A 21,573-nucleotide genomic window follows, 5' to 3' on the forward strand; every position below is an offset into this window, starting at 1 on the left:
ACACCTTTGTGAGGAAGGCAGCCAATGGGAGATGCCTTTAAGAGTCAAACCTCAGAAGGAACTCTGGATTTTGTCCTTGTGTCCTGGTAGTCAAGGCTGTATGAATTTGGCTAGGCCAAAGGATCAATCTGGGCTGCAGCCTCGGGGAGCCTACTCTGGCTTACTGTGACTGACCTAGGACATCTGGATCCTGCCTGCATCTTCAGGGAGTAATGAGTCCTGGGATGTATGGCTGGTTCTTTGGGGTCTGAGTTTTTCTCCCAGGTTTTGAGCCTATTGCAATCTGGAAGCAGCAGGAGTTGGGGGCAGGGGTTGAGGTGCTGGGTGAGGGAGTGAAGGGTGGGGGGTGGGGTGGGGACTGGGACCCTGGTTTCCAGGAGATGAGGGCTAGTGGGGCAGGGTCCATCCAGCTTATGGGGAGGAGCCTGAAGACTTGTCCATAATACATGTTTGACTATGGTGACCTTAGGTGGGTTGTAATTGCTATGAAACAAGCATTTTTTTATTGTCTTCTCTTGTATTGCAGTTTGCAAACCAAATTCATGATTACAGCTTTTAAGTTTGCTTCCCCACTGGAGGCCAATTTCCACAGGTCCCCATGGATGGGAGCAAAATCTATTTTGTTATTTATTGGCTATATACATTTTCCTGTTTCTTTCTAAAGCTCTTTTCTAAAATACCCACATCACATAGACCTATGATATGTCTGGGAAGAATAAATCAAACTCAGGGAAGTTTGGGGAAACGATTTTTATCGGTTAGACCCACATTATCTTGGAGGGCAAGCGATTCTGACTGGCAAGTTAATGAGGGAGTGAGAAGGTTCTGCAAGACTGAAGATCAGGCAGTAACCGGGTAAGCTAATGGGACTTGTGAGGTCACCCATGCTTCCTCATGGCCTCTGACCCTTTAAAAAGCAATGTGAGCTCCAAGAGCACTAAGGAAATCTTACAATTACTCAACAGAATTGGGAGTCATGATTCCAGAGTTTCTCTTTCCTACACTGCTAAGAACTAAGGGGGCATTATATTGGAGTCTTACGCACCTTTTGGTTTTAGCTAAATTGCAATGCCTGTTACTGTTTTTCCAATCAAGGTGTGCTTCAACTGTGCATAAGCAAAGCATAGCCCTTAGTTTTTGTTTTAAAGCCAGGGAGGCAGATGGAGAAGTACCTAAGACACTTTTTCAGATAAACATATAACGCTGTTCAAAACTGCATTTGTTTTGATGTATGCACATGCATGAATGTATCTGCCCTCATGCATGCCTGTTCACATATAAGCAACACACACATGATTTTAAATACCAAGCAAAAGTGATATTACCATTGTGACAAGAGGCCTGAGGTCTGGCAGGACGGATTGGATCCTTTCAGAGTTCCATTGTTCTGGGTAGACTGCACAAACTTAAATGCTGCAGCAATTTTTCTGGAAGGAAAGCACATTTAAATAATAGCTCTCTGGGTTTATAATTTATATATGAGAACAGAATGGCTGGTGACTAGCAATTACTGAACAAGGCAACATTTCACATTTTTCTGAATTAATGAAAAGTAAGGGGCTGGAAGATGGCTCAGTTGGTAAAATGCTTGATATGAAAGAAAGCATGGAGCCCTGCATTTCAGCACCTATGTAAAGCGTGGGAAGCATGGAGGCCCATCTGTAATCACAGTCTCGAGATGCAGAGACTGGGTATCCACAGGTCAGATAGCTAGTTACAGTAACCAAATTGGTGAACACTGGCTTCAAGTGAAGGGACCTTGACTCAGTATTTTTGGTGGAGAGTGATTGAGGAAGACAGCTGATGTCAGCCCCGGTTGCATCTAAACACACGCAAACACACACAGCCCAACACCACATACACAAGCAAGATAAAAATAAAATTAACATCTCAGTTTCTTCTGGGAGGAGGAAATTAGAGACTTTTGATGTTCTTGTCTTTGTGACAAATGATATCAGCATGAAGTAATTCTAGACTAATTTTTGTTTTTAGCTTTCTGGTAGCATGTTCTTAAATAGATGTGTTTCACCTGTATAAATCTATATTATGTATATATATATATGTATGTATGTATGTATGCATGTATATATGTATGTATGTATCTATCATATCCATCTATCTATGTATCTAGCTTTGTATCCATCCATCTATCCCATTCATCATATCCATTTATCTATGTATCTACATATCTATCCATCATATCTATCTACCTGCCTACCTATTCTAAATAATGAAATCTCTCTCTCTTCCTCTCTCTCTCTCTCTCTCTCTCTCTCTCTCTCTCTCTGTGTGTGTGTGTGTGTGTGTGTGTGTGTGTGTGTGTGTGTGTGTGTGCATGCACTCATGCCTGGTGTTCTCTTGGAGGTCAGAGGACAACCTCAGTTGCTTGTTCTCACCTTCCACCTTGTTGAGACAGAGTTTCTTGTTTACTTCAGTGTATGCTAGACTATCTGTCCTGTACCTTCCAGCAGGAAGGGAATTCTCACAGAAGTGTTGTGATTATAGACTCAGGCTCTGTGTATGGTTTATGTGAGTTCTGGGGATCCAAGTTCAGATTTTCATTCTTGCAAGGCAAGTACATTCTTTACCATTGAGTCATATTCAAAGCTCCATGCACTTAAAAAAGACTGTATTAATCTATTGGAATTTTAAACAATTACCTTATTATATTGCGCTTTCCCAGGTATCTAAAATTTTGAAGACAAACACTAGAAAGGGGGAAAAAAGTCACAATCTTGTTACTCACATTCTTTAATTTATACACCGCAATTCATCTAAATATATGGAAAGAAAAATAGTAAATTTTTGTAACATATTCCATAGACTATTGTTGATATTTATTTACCATAGGCTTCTTTGAATGAAGAGTGGCATAGGGAGCTATTTTGAAAGTTCCATAAAATAAGTGATTGGATCAACTGTAAACTTACTCCAAGATGCTGAAGAAGTCTGACACCTCTGGGCTGGGAGCTCTCTGCCAGTAGGCAATCAGAGTCTCTAGAAAGAAACAACATGGCGTGAGGCTCTTGGAAAGGAGGGTTTCTTTCTTTTGCTCCTTGTACATTGACTTGAAGTCATCCTGCTTACCAACTGAAATGGTCTTCATAATATGAAGGAAGCACATAAGGAGACTCCTCGTTTCTGATTGATCTAATTTGTCAAATCGCAAAGTTGACCCAATCAAAGATAAGGGCCTTGGGATCTGGGAATGGAAAGACCAGTAGTCATGGGTGAGGCTGAGAGCATCCTGGCTTGCAATTATGGCATTAGACATGCGTGGTGGGGCGGGAAGCTGCACCTTTTCACAGTTGTCTGTCTTCTCACTGCTCTTCTCCGTGGTGCTTGGGTTGGAGTCGAGGCTTGCTAAGGAGGCTCTGGAATCTGCATGGTTCACTGTAGAAATAGCTATTGATGAAAATGCTGTAAACACAAGCCACAGCACACATAGGGTGATGAGATGTATGAGCACAAACAAGAATTCAAATGATGAAACAGAGTTGCTCATTGTTGAGGTGGATACAACATTGTGAAATAGAATCTGGGGTTGACATGGAAGCCATACGACATTTAAAACATTACAACAGTGGCCATGATGGATTTAGAAAAATTTAAACCATTTTTAGTGGATATAAAGTTTGTTCTTTTGATCTCTTAAAATGCTTTAAAAAATAGTCAAAGAGAACTCTTACTTTAACAGAAGATGATTCAGGGGAAGGAGTATTTAACTTGACAGTTTATGAGAAATAAAAATGACATTTCCAAAATAGTTCTTAATATAATCTTTGAAGCTGAAGAGCTATTATATTTTAAGAGGCTGTGCATAACAAAAAGCTAAAGGCTGTTTGCAGAATGAAGCAATTTGATAACATCTGAACAGACAGCACTTTAAGCCAAGTAGAAGTGGAAGTCACTGGATGACAGTCAAAGAAATACGTTAACGACTCTAGTTATATAGTGGATGTGCTTTGCCAGGTACATTATACATATGAATTATGGACAGAAAGCACCATGATGTATAATGTAAACGTCAATGAGTGTCATACACAAGTGTTCTTAGCAGGTCTTGAGTTACCTGCTATGGAATTTAAAACATCTTTGGAAAATGATGTATCCACAGAAGTTGCATGTTTCATGGACGTCTGGGTTTGGAATCCTCCATTGGTGCTTAGGTCGTCTCTAGAGCCCTGCATTCAAAGTGGAGAAGAAGAGACGAATGAGAATTAGGGTGTTTCAGAATGGTAGGCCCACATGCCTTTTACATACCTCTCAATTAGATCTCCAGTGTGACATTTTATATTGTAGCAAAAATGTTCCACTGAAGTTGGCTGTGAAAATGAATATTGTCAAAAGCATAGTCTTGCTCACAATTTGCTTTTCTTATACAGTGTTTTAAAGTTTTTAATTCTTTAACAGTTCCCTTCTTCACACTAATTCCTTGTCACACTTTTTTCGTCTTTTGTTTTGTTTGTGTTTCTGCGTTTTGATTCACTGGGTTTGACAGACTACTCGAGTAGACATGGTCTAGCTACTGGAGCTCAACAATGGCTAGATGGTTGAAGAATGAATCCTTTTTCTCCAGCAGCCCTCCACTGCCATTAGCTCCCCATGGTGGGTGAGGTCCCAAGCTTCCCCTCCCCATCTGTGACTGAGTATTTACTGGCTCAGTCTGACTCAGGCTCTGCGCAGGCCATCACAGCTGTTGTGAGTTCCTGAGTTTAAAAGCCATGTCATATGACAGCATTTCACAGCCCTCCTCCCCAATGTTTGGCTCTTATATTCTTCCCACTCTTCCGGGAATTTTTAGAGTAATGCAGCAGAGATAATTACTGAATAGTAACTGGAATAATTACTGATGCAGTGATGTATTAAATTACAGATGTAATTATCAACATATTATGTTTATTACTATCACTAGGAACTAGATTTGAAATCTATATGTTCCAGGCATGGTAGTAAATGTTTTCTGTTACACAAATTTATATTAAGGATCTTGTTATGTTAGGCACTTTATCCCAGTTTTCATGTTTGTTTCACAATCATGGAAACAGAGGCCTAGAGAGCTTGGATAACTTTCCGAAGGGTATAGACTTGTTACTCGATGCTAATGGGATTTGATCAAGGTTCCTCAAACAAAAACATTTCTAAAGGCACAACCCCAACTTTCAGCGGGTCCTATCTTGGACCGTTACTTACTTAGGCTACCTTACTTTTGTGAGGAAAGGTCTCTCAGCAAACCTGGAGCATAAAAGTTTGGCTAGAGTGCCCAGCCAATGAGTCCTAGGGAATTTCCTGTCTCTACCTTCTCAGTGCTGAGATTATTGGTTCATGCCACAGCGTTCAGTCTTTTATGGGGGTTTTGGGGTCAAAAGGATCAAAATCAGGTCCTCATGCTTGAATGCAAGCAATTTATCAACCGAACCGTCTCTGAGTCCTTTAAAGAGATTGCTATCCTGTGATCATGCTGGCTGAGCGGAGAAGACACAATGGACCACATTGGGGCTTTGACTAGGTAAGACACTTAGCTTCTGTGGGAAAGAGACAGTGGGAAGTAGGAGGTGAATGGTGTGCCTTGAAGATAAGGCTATGAAGACATTATCCAAGCTGAGGAAACCGTGAAGGCTTGGGTAGTGATGCAGAGGATAAATAAAGGGAATGAAAACAGGCCTGAAGAGAGGGGTGGGCCAGGTAGATGCTGCGGGTGGCCATTAGGAACAAATGGTACTGGTGTGAATGCTTGTCAGATTGTGCAGTTTCACCCCTAGCTTGCTTACATGTAGGAAGAAATGGTTACCCGGGGCATCAATACAAATACGAGGATTTCCTTAAAAGACAGAAATTTGGAGGGATGTGCAAACATACCTGATTGGATGTATTCACTGTGAAAGGGTACAGGTCCTTCAGGTAGATTCTTGGCATATTGTCCAGCAGCATGCCATACAAAGGCATGTACAGGCTCGCTATCTGTGCCTGCTTCCTCTAGGTGAGAGCAGACAAGAGAAATGATTCACATGAAAATCAATAGACTCAAGGGTTTTATATTCATTTAATGCAGTAAGCCATTAAACGGTGTTTGGGGGAGAGAGAAAGAGAGGCCACTTACGGGTTCTCTGTATCGATCATCGAAAGAATGCTTGGCCATTAGATTTTTTAGGACAGCTAAAGCTAAGTGCCTGATATCTTGGTCCTCCTGCAGGGCAAAGCCGACTTCCCGGAGCAGAATTCCGATTAAGAAGTGTTTGCGGCAAAATTCATTTGTGACCGAGTATTCAGGCATATCTTTGAGAGTAGGAGACGATGTTATTGAAAACCACTTTACAATCACAAAAGGTAACTTGGACTGTTACTATAAACCCTGCCCCCAAGCAGGAGGGAGTACACAATACAGTCTTGCTACAGAGATGTGGCCCGTTGTGGCCTTGGGAGTGTCTGGTCATGTGGGAAAGCATTTGCTTACGTTAACACAGGCTCAGATACTAATACAGCATGTCAATAGCTACAGCCTATCAAGTGGCCAGCTCCCATCACTGCAGGGCCTAAAATAAAAACATGCTTTGTGTCTGCAGGAATTGAGAAAGATTCTAGGAAATAAGGGCTACACTGAGCTAGACCTTGGAAGTTGCTAATGGTCTGGAGTTATTGTGGGGGTATATGGAGGCACTGGAGATTGGGGAGGATGTTTGGAGAAGGGTAATCTTTACTTTCAGTGGCACAGAGTTCTGAAATGCAGACAGGTATGTGGGAACAGACATGTGTGAGGGGTTAGGAAAATGTGTCTAAAGAGGAAGTATGGGAATTGAGGTTTGAGATATTGGTGGTAGATGGTAGAGAAATCCAAGTGTAAATTCTGTATCCAGCACTTAAGTCCACCTGGAACCCCGGTTCCAGGGGATCCAATGCTCTCTTTTAGCCTCTGCAGACACCAGATACCCAGATGACACACACACACACACACACACACACACACACACACACACACACTCTTAGCACTTAAAAATATCCACCTCAAAAAATGATAAAACATAAATAACCTATACAAGTTAATGGTAAAACAATACCCCAAACCCCAATAATCATATTGAAAAGGTGGTAAGGAATTTGAACAAGCAGTTTTCTAAGGAGGATACTAAGGTTCCCAGCAAGAGGATGAAAAAGGTGTTTAATACCACTGATAACCAGGAAAGTGCAAATCATAGTTACAATGAGCTACCAGCACATTCCTGTCAGAGTGGCTTACTAGCTGGTGTCACATGATAATGACTGATAGGGACAGAGTGGAGAAGCAGGAATCCAATACACTGTCCAAGTGGTTTTGGACATTGGTACATCCAATATGGAAAACAGAATGTGGATTCTCAGATAATAAATCACATAACTTCATGTAGTAGTACAACTTAAGGATATATACCTAAAAGAATTGAAGTCAGAACACTTCTTTTTTTAAAGCAATATATAAAAAACATAAAATTTCTTCAAGTGAATGAGGCAGAATGCAACGTTTATATATGTACACACACACACACACACACACACACACACACACACACACACACACACACACAGTGTTTTATAATGTTTAAATCAATAAAACATATCTATCTCCTAAATATTTGTTATTCTTCTATTATAAGAACATTTAATATCCTTTCTTTTTGCGGTTTTGAAATGCAGAGTGTATTGTTGTTACCCACAGTTCCTCTACTGTGCAACAGGGACCAGAACTTCTAGCTATGGAACTTGTTATGTTTTGATCAGCCTTTCTCCTTACCTCCCTACATACTTCCAGAGCCTCTCAGAACCACCACTGTTTTTAGAATCACATATAAGCGAGATTAAGTGTCATTGGTCCTTATTTCTGGCTCACTTAACTCACCAGCATGAGTTCAAGTTTCATCCGTCACGCCACAAATGACAAGGTCTCATTTTTAATGGGCAAACGGGATTGTACCTTACAAGATACACGTTGTTTCTTAGCGGTTGGAGCCCTAGGCTGTTTCCATTTCCTGCCTCCGGTGAATACCGCTTCAGTGACCAAGGAAGTGTTGCCTTCTCAAGAACATAACAACCATACCTTTGCTTATTTACCTAGCAGTGGGATTGCTGGATCATATAGTAGCTTTGTATTTATTTACCTATCTTGAGGGACCTCCAAACTGTTTTCACTTATGGCCTTATGAATTTACACCCCCACCAAAAGTGTACAAGGGTTCTCTTTTCTCCACACATCTTGTCAGCATCTGCCATTTTAGCCTTTTTAGATACAGTCAATCAATATCTTAAAGAAACATCTGCCACCCCACATTTACTGGGATTCTATCACAGCGATATGAAAGCAGGGAAGGGAATGTTTTGCTTTTTGCAAATAGTAGAGGAAACTGGGAAGTGAAAACGAAAATACAGATACTGCAGGATCTCATCTGTGGATATTGAAAAGTTGAGTTTCTGCAAAAGTGGTTTTGAGGGGCTGGGGTGGTAAAAGAAAGGAGGCATTGTCCTCCCAGGGTAGAAGTCCTTGGGTACAGGATGAATGCATTATGAGACCAAGTTTGTAGCACCGAAATGTAGTTAGTAGTAATACGTTGTCCAAGTCACATAGACAAAGCTGTAATGTACGTATCTGGGAACTTTATTTATTGTACATATGAGGAAGATTCCAGATGACTTGGGAAGTTAAAACTTTGCAATGCTTAGAGAATAAAATATAAAAGAATTGAAGGTAAGGTATCAAATTCTGTGTGACAAGAGAAAAGTTTAGGTAAGTGTTTGGATATGTTGGTTATATGTTAACACATAGGAGTTTTGTAGAGTCTGCGATCATCAACATGAAAATATGGCTATAGTTCTTACGCAGGTAATGTGAAATATGATTATTTACCTGAGGCATGTAACTCTTGAATGGATTCTGAAGGGGTCAGAGGATCTAGATTTAGTATGAATAGAGAATAACTTCAGACACATCCATACTCAGATACATATAAACATCCATTAACTAGTTTAGTTTACAGTAGAAATTTAAAACATTTTAAATTATTTGCTATTATATCACCATTTTTTCAAGAAAAGTTAGGTTGTATGCCCCCCCAAGTAATTTCATGAACAAAATTATTTTGATTAATAGCTTTGTATTTGAGAACTAGGTTTTTGTACCAAAAATATGCCCACTATGGAATATATAACAGATTATCAGGACTTTTTCTGTTTTGTTGACTGAAATGAATAATTGGAACTAAAATGACCAAACAAAGGTTTGATGCCCTTCTGAATATCTTAGCCAACTTACCTTGCCAAGAGTAACTTGACATTAACTTAAAAACAATTCTCCTCCTCTTTCTCTTCTTTCCCTCCCCCAACCCTTATTATTTATTTACCTTTCTTGAGTGCTGGGGATCAAACCTCAAGCTTCACACATTCTATTGCTGAGCTACACTTAAGTACAAACAAAAGAACATCCCAAACAAACAAAAAAACCCAAAGCCCAAAAACGTTATTGTCTGACCTCCAATTTCTACTCTTTCTCTCTACTACGGAATATACACAATGTACTAGAAAAAAGAATGGTATAATGTTTAAAGATTATATTTAAAATTAGAATAGTGACATATTTCTAGGCCTATGGCTGCAACTTTCCTTCTATAGTGTCAGTGCAAGCTGCCATAGGTATGAGGAGGCTCTTTGCCTTCTTATTTTCTGATTTCTTGACCATCAGTGTGAACAGTCTAACAGCTTGATAGCAAGGTACTTCAAGCCCCGACTAAACTTCAGTATTCCCTTTGTGTTTTGATGCTCAATTCGTTTTTGATGTTTACATTCTCTTGTGATTTTTTTCCCCCATAGGTACATACACATGTACGTATAAAGGTTTTAAGTTTACAAAATAAATTAAACCTTAGGTATATAATTTAAAAATAATAATGTATATCAAATTTAGTAAATAAAATGTACTCCATTCTTACATCTTTGCCCAATCTCTCTCTGTCTCTGGCCTAGGAGTGTCAAAAGCTTATAATACGGTTTCCTTCCCTCCCTCCCTCCCTCCCTCTCTCCCTCCCATCCAATTTTCTTTTCTTTGCACAACTCATTCTAAAAACTTAATCTAACACAATTATGCATGCTAATTAGTAATCTCCACTGAAATTATACTCACAACCTTTCCCTCCCTGTCTTTAGATATCGAAAACCACGGGAATCTGTGTTTTGGAGCTAATTAGCCTGTAAGTCCCACCTGCCCAAAGACTAGGTAACTTCCTCGATTCTGGGAGTTGCAGTTCTTGAAAATGACAACAAACCTTCATGGGAAAGTATGGTGGCCTATGGGCTTTGTACATGTAAGCCCTGACAACAAGTGTCTCAGGGCCACTCAGCTGGAGAGTTTCCAGGAGTGGTCCTGACCAAATTCTATCTTGGTCAGTATGTAATATTTTAATAATATATAAAAGCTTGCTTTAATCTGGTCAAAATGGAAGAACTGGTTTTTCTCCAGTGCATCTTAGTATTAACAGTTACAATTCTTTGATTTATAATAGCAAGGTTTAAAGTTCTTTTGGCTTTCTCTTTTATAAAAATGGGAGGAGAAATAGAGAATTGCAGTCATGGACCACCTGGGACAACTTCTTCTGGGTCTTCATCAGATTTATTAGGCTTTCATACTCAACTTACATCTTTAGACAGAGTGGTTAAGGACACTGGAGAACAGAGGCAGAGCAAACTACCAGCCATGTAAGGACTCAGGAAGACACTGGAACTTGTTACCTGGAATGTTCGCTGATCTTATGGGGAGGCACAGAGGAATGAAGTGTTCATGTTGGCAAACTTCTTGAAGAAAATCAAACTTATACTGGCATAAAGTCTGGAAGAAGGCAAACAGAATGGCACTTGTTTACATATCAAGAATGTTCATAAAAACAGGCAAAAAAAAAAAAAAAGGCATGTGCTTCAATCTGGCCCCTACATGGAAGAAACAGCTAATTTTGTATGACCACCAAGTAGTTCTTAGGTATAAAGGAGTCTGCTCCCTCAGAAGTGCGTCTTGTAGTCACACTCCTGGTCCTTGTACTCTGATGAAGGCAACCTAAAGAAAGGAGACCAACTATAACCCACATTCAGTTTCTATGAGAGAAAACCCCAAGTCAAGCTTTTAGCTTATTTCATAATGTGTTTATTGTGTCTTCAGCCCTGTCGCATCATGCGAATGGAGCTCTCCCAAACATGGAACTCCAATCACAGAACAGATTATGATCATGAGGAGGGAAAGTCTACAGTCAAGGCAGACAATGGTATATACTACCCCAAGTGGAGTCAGCTTCACACAGCACTGGTTCTTAGCGTCATTTAGTTCCCCCTTGCCCCCTGCCTTTGCAAAAAGGCATGTCTTTTCCATAACATCTGGATTTGGACAGTGAACCACAGAGTTTACACTTGGTCTAAGATAACTGTAATTCACGCCTTAAGACAATCACACCAGTAGGAATGATTAGCACAGTTATAACAGTTTTATATCCTCTCTCATGTCTGATAGGCGATCATTCTTTAAGAGCAAGTTAGATTGCCACGACTATATTCACTACTATCCGTCCACAAAATATGAAAACACCCTTTTACCTCAGATTAGAGCTCTATTTTCTGGCAACAGCATTCTATAATGTAGAAAATTGCCATTTAAAACAAGAACAGTCTTTGATGTGACCTTTTGTACATGAGCAAGTGTATAAGTAAATTATACACACATTAATTATTCTTCATTGAAAATATGTCACTTGATCATGAGAAAAATATGTAGGTCTAGTAAAATTATACTTAAAAGGAGATTATTTACATATCATGCATGATAGGAACACAATTGAACATTCCTTAAAGAAATAGTCAAAGGACCTTTGGGATAGAGCTAAGGCTAGTCCTAAAATACAGTTTATATCATGAGTGCATCTATGAAAAAAACAGAAAGATATCCAACAAATAACAGTGTATATCTCATAGTCTTAGAGAAAGAAGAACATACCAAACTTCAAAGGAATAGATGACAAAAATGACCAAGGTCCAGGGAAGAAATTAATGAACTAAATACTAAATGAATAATACAAAGAATCAATCAAAGCATTGCTTCTTTGAAAAGATAAATATGATCAACACACCTTTATCCAAACTAACTCAAGAAAGGAGAGAAGATACAAATTAATAAAATTAGAGATGAAAGAGGGTATATACAAAAGCACATACATACAAAGTACCTAATGCACACACAAAGCACAATGAATGTAATACATACAAAGTACAAAAATGTATTTTGAAACCCAGTACAATGAAATCCAGAAGATTGTTAAGGAATACTTTGAAAACATAACCTTGGGACATCATCTACAATATAAAGTAAGTTAATAATCATACATTATCTAATAAAGTTAAACCAAGAGAAAAAAACAACTTAAACATCCATAACAATCAAAGAGACTAAAATACTCTTAGGAAGCCTGCCAACAAAGGAAAATCCCAAACCAGACAGTATAGTTCTTATTTGAAGACTCATTAGGTCAGGGTGACAGGTAGACACACACAGAGATCACCTTAGTTAGTTAGTATGCTGGACTTGGCAAATGATTGTTTCCATTCCTGGTTGGTCCTTACCTTGAACTCACCAGAGGAGAACATGCTGATGTAATTGTTCACCATCTTAAACACGAATCCCCGGTCCATAAAAGTAAAGCAGCGCTAAGAAGATAAAATTCCAAAGTCAAATCTTTTTACTGGAGGGAAACGATGATTATATAATGAATCAGAGTAATATTTATCTAACTGTGCCTTGTGTTTAAAAAAGTCTACAAAGGATGTCAAAACACCCATCTGCATATACCAACTAATTAAAATGCCATAGATAATACAAATGCATGAAAATTGCAAATCTGTACCTATCGGCTCTTTAAAATATTGCTTGGAATCTTGCAATGGGCTATTTTAGACCTTCCCTTTCATATATAAAGTTGTCTGCTTTTTAATTACTTGGTTACATTTTATTATTGTTTTTAGTATATTGATCCCAAGTTGCTCGGCTGGAGACCATCTGCTATACACCGTGGGTGGGATGGGAAGTGGTAAAATAGGCCAGCAGTCTTTTCATTCTTATTGGCTTCCTTCAACAGGAGCCTGTTCTCTATTTCATCCAGTGAAGTATACATTTAAAGAAGAAAGGGAAGATCCTGCCATTTTTCATGGGGGAGCTGTTTGTGTCTTGCTTACTTTGTTGTGAGATTCTCCTAATCTAGAGCCAGGAAGGTCTTAGGTCAAATTTATAATGGGCACATTGATGATTATCGAATATGTTCTTCATTCAGTATTTGCCAAAGCTACTGTTTCTACCAGTTCCCTTTTCACTCTGGACTCTGGTTATTTAGCTTGGTATGAGGAACTGACTTATGATGACCACTAAAAATGATTGTGGGGGAATATTCATTTGTTCCCCAAGTACAGGTTATCTAACCTAACAGATTAGATAGGGGGAGTTCATGTACGCTAGACTGATAGCTGGGAAACCAGCATAGGACTGATTCAGACCCCCTGAACGTGGGTGTCAGTTGGGAGGTCTTGTTAATCTATGGGGCCTCTGGTAGTGGATCAGTATTTATCCCTAGTACACAAAAGAACTTTGGGAGCTCATTCCACATAGAGGGATACTCTCTCAGCCTAGACACATGGGGGAGAGTCTACGCCCTGCTCCAAATGATATGACAGACTTTGAAGACCCATGGAAGGCCTCACTCTCCCTGGGGAGCAGAAAGGAGATGGGATGGGGGGGCAGGGGAGGAGGGAAGGGAGAGGGAACTGGGATTGACATGTAAAACAAACTTGTTTATTATTTAAATTAAAAAAGGAGAAAAAATAGACATTAAGATCTGAGGGATTTTCAAAAGCTTGAAATAAAACAAGGACTGGTGAGATGAAGAGGCAACAAGACATCAACATTGAAGAGGAAAAGCAACATTTGCCTTAACATTCTGCTACAAAAGAAGAGCACTTGAACAGGTGCGTGTCAGGAAGAGCTGTGATCCATTTTGTTAGGAAAATAAAAAAAAAGAAAAAAGAAGAAAAAGACAGAAGAGCTGTACAGGTTGCTGTGGTGTAGATCCATGTGAGACTCATCTGCTTTAAGGAAAGAACGATAGAAACATACAAGATTTTGGCACAACACTGTAACATGGTGCTTTTCATGACACAGGTTGAGGGAGAGCACCTGGGAACCTAGAGCATGTTTTTACCCTTAACAGTGCTTCCACAGAGTCTATTCTCCTGCTGATTGGAAGACAACTAGCACAATTATGGTATTATAAACATCCCAATCATAAAACTCCAATGACTGATAGTATTTATGACTTAGAATTGGAACGCTTCTCCTCACCCCAAGATCATGTTTTGAGCAATCAGTCCCCAGTTAGGTTGTTATTTTGAAGGTTGTGGAGCCTTACCTTTAGGACCTGAGCCTTGGCTAGTGGGAGTACGTCCCTAGGGGTGGGACTCTGAAAGTTCTACCCCTGGTGTTCCTTCTCTGTTTCCTGTGTCAGCCATGTGAACAAGTTGTCCCACACTCCTGACACCAGAGAACAGTAGTTCCACTTTGCCTTCCCTAGGAAGATGGACCATGACACTCTGAACCCTGGAGTCAACACATCACTCCTTAAGTTGCTTCTGTCAAGTATTTTGTGACAGCCAGGAAGAAAGTAAGGACTGCTCTGATTCACAGTATTTGACTATTGATGAGGAATTAAGACAATCAAAAGTGGGAAACATTTGGAGCCATCTTGAGGAATGGCCATCCACAGATTGCTGAGAGTAGAAGAGAGTTATAGCACAATACCAAGAGGGCAGTGCTGGGTGGGAAAGCTCAGGGCTCGTCAGTTCCTGGGATTGGGACCAAATTAAGACTTTCAATTTCGAATTGCTCAAATCTGGTTTTATTACCTTTTCTTTTTCTCTACTACTTCTAACAGTTATCCACAAAGCATTTGTTATCTTCTGTGTCAATAAATGCCACGAAATTAGAAGTATATGTGCATGATGGACATTTATGATACAAAACATATTCTTTCCATTTATAAACTTTGTGTGTGTGTGTGTGTGTGTGTGTGTGTGTGTGTATGTGTGTAGTCTATGTGATCTTTTGTTATTGTTATTATTAGCTATATGTTTTTATTGTCAATCTATGTTTTCCCAACATTACCATTTACTTTTTTTATCTTTGACTTTTCCATTGCCTGCACATGAGATTTATTCATAGACAGCAATAACCTTTGCATAAATACACTTGTCTTTTTGAACAACTACCAAGCATTGAAGCCAAGAGGAGTATATATGGGGTCTTTTCCCTTTGTTAGATAATTGCTTAGTCACCTTTTTTCTTTCAACTTAGGTAAGAATATTGAAGATGTTTCCTTAAATGTATTTTGCTTACAAGCTGGACTGGGTATAAATTTCTTCACCAAATTTTCTATCCTGCCAAGCACTTCCAGTGTGCAACCAGCATAACAAAAACATTTCATTCTCATGGGCCTTAAGGTGTAATAGAAAACATGAATCATTTTCCTTCTCCTCTACTCTCTCTTTTTAACGCAAATCATCCTTTTCTTCTACTTGAAAGGGAAAAATTGTTAAGTGAGGGGAATAGTAGAGTATAGGGGCAGTAAGAGCAGAGATGGGAAATTGGAGCAGGATTCAAGCAGATAGTAGTTTGATGGGAATGGGGAGACTGGAGGCCAGGGCAGAGGGTCAGCAGAATGAGGTGTGCACGGCGATGCTTCTTGGAAACCTACTTGCAATCCAAGTATAAGAGGAGATAACAGAGCACATGTGATAAAAAAGAACAAGGGAGGGATTCTGGGGACTGACGGTTTAAGTGGGGATGGAGACAGAGGGTAAAGGGAAAGGCGGATAGCAGGTGGGTTAATTGAAACTAAGGAGGCCTGAAAAAAGGCTTAAGAATCCCTACTAGTTTGTGAGCTAATTGGAAATATAATTAAAATTGTTTCATACTCAAAATGATCATTTTTTTTCTATGAATAGCTCATAACATTTTTTTTTCAATGGGCCAAAGAAAGCCAGAGGTCACACGAAAAAAGCCATACTCTTGAAGTGCCTACATGGTGTTGTTATCTCAGTGGCTGACCTAAAATGTCATGTGGCAGACAGAAATCCTCAAGAGAATGACATCACAAAGTAACTCCTTTCAACATCTCCTCTTGCTGCTTAAGATTATTTAGAAGCACCATGACTTGACAACACTTGCATGCACATTTTTGTCTAACCTTCAGTTTTCTTTAATAAGTCTCCAAATTGGGATGGATATTAAAACATATTTCAAGATAAGAAATGCAGAGGTGGAAGTGTTACTATCGGAGACTTCATCATAAATAGAAAGTTAAGTCACCGTCAAGGGGACTTAAACAGAACCATGCTCTCACATAGCTGTACCTTAAGGAATCTGGCGACGCTGTGGTTCGCCCTTTTGGTTTCCTCCAGGGCTTCCTTGTATTTCCAAATCACGTGGTCACACAGGCCCATCACCAGATTGTCTAGTTCACTTTGGTAAGACTCAGGGAATCTTTGGGCTCTGGGAAGCTAAAGAAAGAAAGTCTTATTCATAATGTGGCACGTGACTCACCAGGTGGCAACAAGCAAACAGAAAGGCTTACCTTATTTTATAGAACAGCAAATCAAAGGAGCTCTTCAGAAAACTTGAAAGCAGTAATATAACTTAAAAGCCTTTTTACATTACAAGGTCATAATTCTACCGTTTTTAAATGTTCCCTTCTAGCTTGACTGGCAAATTTACACCTTTTCATTAAAAACTGTTAATCTCGAATACTCAAGCAATATGTACAAAGCAAAACGTGAATAATTTATGCTCTTATCTATTAATTCCATCCTTTTGCCTCCCAAGAAATAACTATTAAACTTTAAATAAAATATATTAATTTTAGAACGAGTATTATTCCAAAATAGTTTTTAGTCAGTTAAGTCCATTTATCATAATTTAGAATGATTGGAAACTTCCCAATGAAAAACTCTGAGTGCTCAGTCTTAAAAGGGCCATCTATAGCAAGGCCCACTCCCAGTCCAAGGGAACATCAAAAAAGAGAGGGTGGAAAGAACTTAAACCATGGAGGCCTGGGAAGAATGTCATGAAATGCTGCCACCCAGATATGAAACTGTTATGGCTGCTGTGATCACACAGTGTTTATAGAAACTTGCAAAAGACCTTATGTCAATCATGGAGAGAGAAAGGACCCATGAGGTCCTACTTAGCTCCTTAAGGAGCCAATGAGTCTTAGTGGATGCTGAGGAGGGTATGTAATTTTGTCTAATGCTGTGGCTTATGGGGCACTAGATGGGAAGAAAAGGGGGTTCATAAGGAAGGTACAGGGACAAAGGAGGGTAATGGGGAGGGGTGAATATGGTCACAATATATCATGCATATCTATGAAGCCGTCAAAATGTAAAGAAATAAGATGATAATGAATATCCAGGGGATGGCTCCATTGGTAAGTTGGTTCCTTTGGAAGCAGGAGGAACTTTAAAGGCTGGGCATGGTTGCTTGCTTCTTCCACCCTTTCACAGGGCATTATTGGAGCTCATTGGCCAGAGAGTGTAGCCAGTCCCTGAGTTCCAGGTTCAGAGAGGGACTGTCTCAAGAAAATAAGTTGGAGAGTGATTGATGTCAACCTCTGGCCTCCACATGAACTCACACACGTGTTTCTGAACACACAGGCATGCACTTACTCACTAACACATTGACATTGTACACAGACAGAAATAAAATGTAAAAAGTTATAATAAATAAGCAAATCACTGGGTGAGAATAGTTACTGGTCTGAAACAGTTTCTAACATGAGTTTTAGTCAGTCCTAACTCTATGGCTCCAGAGTATACCACAGATAAGAAATATCAAGATCTAAGTAAATGAAAACATCTAATAAAAAATAAAAAATAAATGCCAAGATCCTTAAGACACTAGATATAGAAGAGCTTGTATGTGAGACAATATAACATATTTAACACAACTTATGTCATGTTTGGATGTCAGTATAAAAGAGGAAAGTTTGAAACAGCCAAGTTGTCTCTCTGGTTTTATATGGGCCTTTTCTATAAGGCCAATAAGACCCATTAATCTCTACAGGTTGGCTTCAGTAATTATTGTCACTACAATTAGAGTTAGAATAAATCACGTAATTTTCAGCTGCAAGCCTTTCATACTGTAAGAATACAAAATATGAGGGTTGTTATTATAGTGGTTGTTTTAAATGGAGATTTAATAACAGAACAATGGAGCTGACTTTTGTTTTGCTTTCCATAACCACTTGGAAGTATTTTGAGAACCTCATCAGTATTCTTTGTATGCATTTAAAATTTATTGTTGAAATCATACAAATTGATTAAAAATCACCGAACCTAATAAATCACACATGTTATTCTCATTCTCCATATATCTTGGGCAATAGGTATTGGGTAAATAATTTGCCATTATAAAGCAGCAGTCATTATTAATTGTGCTTGTGTCTGTGGGGAGTGTTTTGTGTAGACAGGTATGTATGCATATGTGTGTGTATGGGGGGGGCTGGATTCCAGAGACTAATCTCAAGTGTCTTCTTTAGGGGCCATCCTCCTTGTTTTGTGGGACACGATCTCTCATTGGGACCTGATGCTTGCTATTTGCTATGCTTATTGGCCAATGAGCTCCAGAGAACTCCCTGTCTCCACTTTCCAGCACTGGAAGTGCATGCCACCATACCTGGCTTTATATATGGGTGCTAGGATTCAAACTTGTGTCCTTGGGTTTGTAGAAAGCATTTTACTATCTGGGCCAACCCCTAGCTCCACAAGCACTTGTTAAAAAAGCAAAACACATTTGTAGTTTCTTCTTTGGGTGTTGTTCATTTCTGAGACTCATATCATGTACCAGAGCTTGTTTTCTCCTCGGAGACATGTACAAATGGCACAGATTTTGATATTCTCTTTAGGCCTTCAGTTGAAATTCTCTTCGTGTTCTACTCCTACCCCTAACCCAAAGGCATGTTATATGGTACATGCACAAGGGATATTTCCAACCACTCTCCGGATGAATATCAGAAAAGCTTGAGCTGAAGGACAGTAGAGAAAGGGGGTGAGGCTCCCAAACTGGAAATCGAAGAGGACCTGGGCTTTGAGACAGCCAAGGTCATGAAGGGTGGACCCTGACATGGGGCATTTGGGAGCTTTGTTGGAAATGAGTGATGGGGAGGAGAAGGCCGATCAGCCCCATGGACCTGCTGGTACTTGAGATTAGCGTTGAGAAAACCTTTTGCAGATCCCAGGAATATGACCACCCCTAAATCAGAAGACAGGGGTACTCTCTGTCCAGTCATGTCACCTCTCTCAGCAGGCCAAATGACACATTGTTTCCAACTCCCTCAGATTCCCCACACTTGCTCCAGAAACTCATGACTAAAATTTCTTCAAAGCAGAAAGCCACTCACCTCATAATTAAAAGAGAGAAGAGAAAAAAAATATGGAGACACCAAGGGAGAAGTTTACTCTGAGTGCTTTTGTGTCAAATGATGACACCTTTTCCTATGGAAACTAATTATGAAAATGGAAGGTGCTGGTTCCCTGTACAAATTAGAGTGTGCAGGCTACCACTCAAGTAGGCAACATAAAGACCAGCTGTGATCAGTGAAAGATGAACTACTGGGCACAGTGGGACTGTCTAGACTGTTTGCTCTCAGTCTGTTCTGTGACCTATCTGTGTGGAAGCTACATATCGATTACACCCGTGGCAGAATTTAGTCCAATCCATTCTCTTATGGCTGAAATAAACAGCCCCTATCTAGATGTCAAGTGTCATTTTTACTAGCCAGCACTTCAGTCACAGAGCAGGGATTATGGCAGCAAGAGAATTTCGGATCCCAGCAGGGTAGAATTTAGAGATAAGAATTTTTTTTTTTTCCTTCAGGTTAGATTTTCCTCTTCCTTTGGGGCAGGGGATTCTTATCTCTAGAAGAAGGAAAGTAGGTGTATCCAAAAAACCACATGTGGTTTGGGGTGAAGACATTCACTGCTGCAGAGATGGATGAACAGCCAAGGCACTTTGTCAAGGTGATGGTTGCAAAGTGGTGGGATCTGGAAGCATGGGCAAGTGCTTCTGGTTGGTGACCCGAGGAAGCACCCCTGTGTGTTTCCCTTAACCTTTAATGTCTATAGAGTGTCTCCTATCTCTTCTAAGAGTCAGCTCTTCCCATTAGAGAAGACACCACAAAGTCCTGACTTTGTAAGGAAGTAGGAAAACTTTGGGTAAGCTGACCCATCTCTTCCTTTGTAAAAAGGCCCTGAGCTGATGGCTTCCTGGGCCTAATCAAATAGGATAGAAAACTTATCACAATTGGCTATGCAAACCAAGTCGCTTCTACAAGACCAACATGAAAGACATTTAATGTTGGACACTGAGGCTGTTGGATGAAAAGGACAGAATATAAAAGGGCATGCATTAGAATTCATAGCTAAGAAGATTTTTTTTTTTAGCATGGAGAATTAAATGATAGGTAACTTGCTATAAGGCATTGGTGGCTTTTCAGATCAAAGAAATGGACGTAAGTCACCTGAAGTCAAATTTGTAAATGTCGTAGCTACTTCAGCAGAGTGTAAAGCCTGGAGTACAGATGTAGAAGAAAATGTACACAGAAGGGAATTGCTATTGAGTGAGACCATCATGCCCATTAGAACATGAAGTTGCATAGGAAAGCATAGTCAACACTTGAATGAATCCAAGCCACCAACAAGGTGCTGTCATGTTCTGTGGTATATGGTGTGTGTTAGTACCAGCCATAAGTAGTCATAATACCGACTCATTAACCATCATAGAGATAATGGGTTAGGCTAGTAACAGAGACCTTGTGATATGCTTGGCTAGGGCATTGTGATTGGTGGTAAAGCTAGAGGGACATCCAAGAAAGCTCGACTCTGAGGGACTGGGAAAAAAGCTATAGCCAGCCTATACACTGTTAAGTTTTAATCCTCTTTTAGACTAAAAGGGGAATTGTAGGGGAAGCTGTAGCCACGCCTACTTAGGGGTTGGCTACAGGTGTGCCTAACCACGCTTGCAAGGGCGTGGCCAGGGTGATGTACAGCGATACTGCGTTTTCGATTTCGGTTTCACTTTTGGGCTTGCATACAGACTGCTGCCACGCCGGCTGGCTAGGTTGCTCTGTAAGTAAGGCTTTTCCCTATTAAATACCCTTGTATTTCTACCTGACTCCGTATTGGTAATTTCTCACTATACTGGATAATGCCATGTAAAATATGCAGGAGCTGAACTATGGCAGTAACTGACATGGACGAAGAAGTTAGGGCCAGACAACTTGAAGATGAAGGTGTCTGTATCTTTAAGTAAATACAATCCTGTCTCTGAGTTAACGTTCACATATAGTACATATGAATAAGATGAAGCTGAGTTAGAGAAAAGCTTCCAAAATCTCTACTGAATAACTTATATGTAGTAATGATTCTATTTTTCTCCCAAAGGTCTTATATATATTCACCAAGGCTATGTATGCTGGAAAGAGGGGG

General features: G+C 39.8%; 1 protein-coding gene across 3 annotated transcripts in view; it reads right to left on the reverse strand.

Annotated features, from left to right (window-relative positions):
- Nucleotides 1-21,573, reverse strand: part of Dock10 (dedicator of cytokinesis 10) — a 245,931-nt gene that overhangs the window by 37,882 nt on the left and 186,476 nt on the right. For all 3 annotated transcript variants that reach the window (XM_027397356.2, XM_027397359.2, XM_027397357.2), the window contains exons 28-39: nt 16,447-16,593; nt 12,616-12,699; nt 10,747-10,843; nt 8,873-8,917; nt 6,101-6,276; nt 5,860-5,976; nt 4,073-4,184; nt 3,299-3,420; nt 3,088-3,202; nt 2,931-2,997; nt 2,661-2,708; nt 1,326-1,427 (exon numbers count right to left, since the gene is read on the reverse strand). In XM_027397356.2, coding sequence (XP_027253157.1) covers nt 1,326-1,427; nt 2,661-2,708; nt 2,931-2,997; nt 3,088-3,202; nt 3,299-3,420; nt 4,073-4,184; nt 5,860-5,976; nt 6,101-6,276; nt 8,873-8,917; nt 10,747-10,843; nt 12,616-12,699; nt 16,447-16,593 — 1,232 coding nt within the window. The remainder of the gene's footprint in view (nt 1-1,325; nt 1,428-2,660; nt 2,709-2,930; nt 2,998-3,087; nt 3,203-3,298; nt 3,421-4,072; nt 4,185-5,859; nt 5,977-6,100; nt 6,277-8,872; nt 8,918-10,746; nt 10,844-12,615; nt 12,700-16,446; nt 16,594-21,573) is intronic.

Source organism: Cricetulus griseus, chromosome 2 (assembly GCF_003668045.3).
Source record: "Cricetulus griseus strain 17A/GY chromosome 2, alternate assembly CriGri-PICRH-1.0, whole genome shotgun sequence".
Lineage (NCBI taxonomy): Eukaryota > Metazoa > Chordata > Mammalia > Rodentia > Cricetidae > Cricetulus > Cricetulus griseus.